Source organism: Lissotriton helveticus, chromosome 12 (assembly GCF_964261635.1).
Source record: "Lissotriton helveticus chromosome 12, aLisHel1.1, whole genome shotgun sequence".
Classification (NCBI taxonomy): domain Eukaryota; kingdom Metazoa; phylum Chordata; class Amphibia; order Caudata; family Salamandridae; genus Lissotriton; species Lissotriton helveticus.
The window spans coordinates 700,396,042-700,402,041 of NC_136073.1; the positions used below are offsets into that span (position 1 = coordinate 700,396,042).

General features: G+C 45.7%; 1 protein-coding gene across 7 annotated transcripts in view; it reads left to right on the top strand.

Annotated features, from left to right (window-relative positions):
- Positions 1–5,667, top strand: part of CNOT1 (CCR4-NOT transcription complex subunit 1) — a 1,826,813-nt gene extending 1,821,146 nt beyond the window's left edge. For all 7 annotated transcript variants that reach the window (XM_078668607.1, XM_078668606.1, XM_078668608.1 and 4 more), the window contains one exon: positions 4,485–5,667. In XM_078668607.1, coding sequence (XP_078524733.1) covers positions 4,485–4,563 — 79 coding nt within the window. In that variant the 3' untranslated portion in view covers positions 4,564–5,667. The remainder of the gene's footprint in view (positions 1–4,484) is intronic.
- The last annotated feature ends 333 nt before the right edge of the window (positions 5,668–6,000 follow it).

Below are 6,000 nucleotides of genomic sequence, written 5' to 3' on the forward strand. Positions count from 1 at the left end.
TCATTCCCCCAAGAACACCACCAGCTCCGGTGTGGAACCTCAATGTGGTCCTCACCAGACTGATGGGACCACCTTTTGAGCCACTGCACTCGTGTGAACTCCAGTTCCTAACGTGGAAAGTAGCTTTCCTAATAGCTATTACGTCACTGAGGCATGTTAGTGAGCTACAAGCGCTCACAATCCAAGAGCCTTTCATTCAGATTCATCCAAATAGGGTAGTGCTACGCACTAACCCCAAATTCCTTCCGAAGGTGGTGTCACAGTTTCATCTCAACCAAACTATTGACTTGCCGGCATTCTTCCAAAACCCACAAACGGTAGCGGAAAGAATGCTCCATACATTAGATGTACGGAGGGCGTTGATGTACTACATAGACAGGACACAACCCTTTAGAAAGACAAAACAACTTTTTGTTGCCTTCGCACCACAACACAAAGGCAACCCCATTTCAAAAGCAGGAATAGCCAGGTGGATTGTTAAGTGCATCCAAATATGTTATCAAAAGGCCAAGCGCACTCTAACCATACCCCCAAGGGCGCACTCCACACGCAAATTGGGGGCATCCATGGCTTTCCTAGGGAACATTCCTTTAGAGGACATTTGCAGAGCAGCCACGTGGGTTACACCACATACCTTTACCAAACACTACTGTGTTGATGTACATTCCAAGCAGCAAGCTGCTGTAGGACAGGCTGTTCTCAAAACACTCTTTCAGGTTTCTGCAGCTGGCACGGGCAACCGCCGCTGATGGAGGGACTGCTATGTATTCTATGCTAAGATATGAATTTAGCAGCCCACATGCCTCGAACTGAATATGCTACTTACCAGTATGCATCTGTTCTTGGCATGTAGGGCTGCTAACATTCATATCGCCCACCCTCCTCCCCGGTGCCTGTCGCAGCTGCAGATATACTATTGTATTCAGTCATTAGCATGGACATCCTTTACACTTTTCACTCCATCTTCTGCCACAATGGCGAAAAACAATCTGGGGATGGAGCCGATGCCCATGCGCACTGTAGTCCAGGGGAGGAGCCACCTATCTCAGGATACTTCGAAGACTCTTCCAGGACAACAATGTGCGATCATCCGGACCCAACACTAGGCGGCGATCTAATGCTAAGATATGAATGTTAGCAGCCCTACATGCCAAGAACAGATGCATACTGGTAAGTAGCATATTCATTGCTGCAGGCGACCAGGAGGAAGATGTCCGGTGCAATCCAAGGGTGGATTGTTGAAGAAGGAGACCTGAAAGCAGAGGGGACAGTGTTCACAGTCACTAGCCAGTGACTGGAGTGGAACCAGGAAGGAACCAGATGTCGATGTCGCGATCAGGTGAAGAGTGGACGCTTGACTCTGCAGCCACGTGGACCAGGAGGGGTCTTCGACGACCAGGATGGAGGCACGAGCTGTCCCACGCAGGCTCTCTCTGTCGGCGTTGTTGGATCCGGGATTGGAGGCAACAGGCCTTGGCAAAGGCAACCCACGCGGTGAGTGAAGAAAGCGTCTGATGCGGACTAGGAGAGTCCGGGGTGCCCCTCTTTTGGAAGGGAGCAAGGGCCAGTCTGGAGCAACCAGACCAGCAGTGAAAATTCAAAGGTTCGTCGTCTAGGAGGCCACTAGCCAGCCGGCAAGTGACCAGACAACGCGTCGAGCAGGAACCAAGCAGAGGGGCCCCACGCAGATCTCGTGGATGCTGGAGGGCTGATCTTCGGTGAAGGGGCTGCTCGGGGTTGGGGCTTCTCAGTCCCCAAAGCACTTGGTCGAGTTTACCTCGGGAGTCGTGCTGGAAGCGAAGTGCAGGGTCGTTCAAGATGGCCGGTCCCACGTGTCTCGTCGCACCCACGGGTCTCAGCTTTGCTGCAGATGTAGGTAGAGGTCGGAGAGGTCTGGGAATCCGGGTCTCGTCGGGCTCTGAAGTCTGGATCCTCGAGGGAAGACGACAAAGAGAAGCCGCTGGACGCTTGATGGTGCCTGCAGTTGCAGGGTGGACACTCCTTGTCCACAAGGGAGATTCTTCAGTCTTCTGTGGAGCAGAACATCGAAGGCCAGAGTTTCTTCTTGTTGAATAGTTCAGGATAATCTAATTTGGAATGGGACCAGCTCCTACCTTTATTCTCCTAAAGGGGGCTGCACTACTGACTAGGTCCCTCCCCTGGGTGGGACCAGGAAGGGGGGTGGTTACACCCCCTATCCTTTGTCCGGTTTCCCGCCAGAGCTGGGGCTGGGATGCCCCAGCAACTGGTTTGAACCGGTGTATGCACAGGGCACCTTGTGTGCCCCAGGCATGTCTCATTCCTTTCAGGCCTCCCTACCTCAATACACAAAATCCTGTCTGGGGTGGTGCTAGCACCTCCCAAGGCAGGAAACCCTTTGTCCAAGCCATCCTCGCTGGAAGGACTCCCAGCAGCAGGAGGTCAGACTTGTGTCTGTGGTTGCAGCATCCATTTTGTGATGCTGAGGCTTGAGTTAACTTTAACCGGGGTTCACAGTTACATACATGTTGTGTCCCTCTAGAAGGGTGGAATGCTACCCCCGTCGCCAGAATTGGCGAGGGGGTAGTATTCCAAATTGTATGACACCTTACCCGACATGTTTTGATAATGCTATACCAGAGTTAGCATTTAACCGCGAGGTTGATAATGCACTTAAGAGTATATGGTATAGCGTTATCATGGAACAGCTATTAGGACTTGGTTCCGCAAGCTGCAAACGGGCTCAGCTCATGCCAGAGGACCATCTCACATAATTCCAAGCACTCTGCCTTCAGGATTGATAAAGCCTTCCATAGGAGTGACTGATAGGAATCTATGTGTCCATTTTAGGGTTAGATATAGGTATACTATATCTACAGCAAAGGGTGTTTACACCACCTTGCCCCAGCTGTCGTGCAGCCAGTTGTGTCAGATTTAGATGGCCAGCCAGGGGTGGGATAATACATGCTTCAGCCCCTGGTAGGCCCTGGGTACACCTATGCCCTGTGTACAGGGACTGATAAGGTGGCCCAGTACCAATTGGTAAATGCACCTAAAGTATATGCTTGTCAATTTAGAGAGAGAACAGCTAGGCTGTGGGTCTGATTAGCAGGCCCACAGCCAGGGAAAGTCGTAAACCAATGAAGCAAAAAGCAAAAATCTGGGGTGACCATAGGATTGCAGACCCCACTCTCCTACACTCCTCCCTTTAGGTACACTGTTATATATTCAAAAGGTGAGGAATATGCAGCTAGAAATCTCTTAGGAGAAGAACCCGTTACTTACCTTTGGTAACGCTCTTTCTAGTAGAGACTAGCTGCAGAATCCTCACCAACCCTTAAGTTATGTGGTTAGACTACCTTTTAATGCGATCCTAAGTCTTGGAATCTGCACATAGGTAGCCCGTTTGCTTTTGGGGCTCCATGTCAGGAGGTGCGGACCGTCTCAAAAGCAGTAGTAGTGGCTCCTTTAAATACCCCACACGTCCCCTCCAGAACAGCATCAGTGTGAAGCCTTATGGTGCCACCTTCCAGTACGCAGAGTTACTATGAAAAGTTTCCAGATCCAGTCTGACCCCTGGGAAATATTCAAAAGGTGAGAGCTCTGCGGCTAGATAGTTTCTGCCAGGAAAAGCTTTATCGAAGGTAAGTAACTTGTTTGTGTGAACATTAAAAGACCCCCGCCTGTCTTTAGTGGGCCAGACATGCTGAATACATTGTTTTAAACCTCTGCATCATCTGGCTGGTAACAGCCTCTTGGGGAAGTAAGTAATTTACAAACTACTTAAACTGTTTTTACATTTTTACAGCCACACATGCTACAAATAGAGGGTGTTACACTGTAACCATCTGATCACTGTGTGTAGTGATTTAAATTCACATTTGCTCACCCTCCTACCCATAAGCTGTGACTAATCACAGATGTCTTTCAGGTTATGTTCCTCATCCCAGTATCTACGACTATCTTTGAAATAGACTCCGCTTAAATTACTCGCCAGTTAGAGTGTAAATAATCTAAAATGGAGTCTTTGACTTGCTACCTTTTAGGCTAAGGGTGGAGCTATAACCGACCTTATGATTCAAACCACTTTAAAGTAAAACAACTTGTAAACATCCATACTTTACTCTAGATGGCAGATTTATACAGAGCATATTAATCTACAGTCCTACAAGATACAAACTGATGGCTGCAGGGTAGGTAACCATTTTCTTTTGGGTCGTTTTCAGTGAGGGCTGATAGGTCTTTGATTCAGCAGTCCGTATAAGACTTCTTAGCTTGAACCTTTCATTTCTTAAGCTGCCCCTATAACTTGTCTGTGAATCATAAGATCGGATATGACTTCAATTTGTTTTACTACTGCTCAAATGTTCGTTTTTGTTTCCAGGTGCTCACATGAGGGGCACGTGTTTTATTCAAATCATAAGATCTGAATGGAGGTCTGGGATGCCCCATTTTTACTGCAAATGAAATTCTTTTGACCGGTGCTTTGGTCCTTTCTGTTGCAGGTTGTTCCAGTCTGTTGCACAGTGTTGCATGGGGCAGAAGCAGGCTCAGCAAGTGATGGAAGGTACTGGTGCCAGTTAAGTAGGATTGGAGTAATCATCTCTTGAGCCTACAAATGTGTGCTGCATAAAGTAACCACCTGGAGGTCCGTATCCAAATCCAACAAGCGTCAACTGGAAAATCTATCTGCACTCTACCTGACTTTTCCAAGCTCGCTTATTTGGGTACTGATGATCCCAAGCTTCCAGGGAAATGCCCTCACGTGGAGGGCATGTTTCAATCAAAATAATATAAATATATAAATATTTTTTTGACATTTCGCCAAATTCTAGAAGTTGCTGTGAATATTGTTTTGAACTTGTGTAAATACATCGAACTGAAGAGAAAATTTTAGCCTGGACAATTCCTTTTTTGGGGTGCGTGCAAATTGTGAAACTATGGTGGGAGGCCTACTGCCACAGGATTGACTTTGAGAGACAGGAGCTGATGCCAAGCACTTGGATGGACAAGATGGGAGCTGTGGGGAGATTTTTTTCTTTACAGGCCGAGACTTCCAAAGAATATTGAAGAGCCGGATTCAATATTATGTAATTTATTTTATTTTTGTTTTTGAAGGGGGTGTGGGACGGGGCTGGACCTTTAATCACTTATTTGTGTTAAAAAATAAATACATTTAAAAAACTGTAAAAAGTGAATGTGTTGGTCTGGGGGTGGATCTGGCGTGAAATTGGGCGAAAAGAGTTAACATAGTATGAGGTGTATATCTTTAAAATCATCTGCCTCCCACCAAAGGAGTGATATGACCCTTCCTGCTTATGACTAATGCACACCCATGCTCCAGCCATCAAGAGAAGAATCTGTTCTCACTGTTTGTATTTTTTGTAAAGAATGAAAACTTTGAATTTGCCCTCTCATAAAGGACTTGTAAATTATAAAGTGTGAAGGGCAATACATCTATAAACTACTCAGAGGTCACAGTTTAAGTTTGTAATATAAAATATAAAATAAAAAATATTGAAAATATTCAGAGTGGACCAATACAGGCCATTTTGTAAGGATTTTGAATGTTTTGTAAATGTATTGGTCCTTGTATTGTTTTGTAGCCTTTCCATTTCTTGGACAAAAGTTCTCCCACTTGTATGTATGCATTCTGTAGTTACACATTAAAGTCATGACCTGCAGTAAGTTATGGATGATGTGTTTGTTAATGCGGTATGTTGACAGCACTCTCACCAAGGATTTGACAAACTGGGTAATTTTCAGTGCTTAAGAAAAACATCAATTATGTTCTTGAAGATGGAACCCAGGAGCTTCTGTATATTTTGTCTTCCAACCTTTCATTTATTGATATTTATGAATGCAGTAATTAACAGGTACTGGGAAATATTTTGATAACCATTTTTCACCAACAAACATTACAGAAATAAAGAAATGCAGGTATAAAGTGCAAGTAAACCTGCATTAAAAAAGTTAGGAGGTCTGGACCTGTTTTAAATTACAATATCTAATAGAGAATTC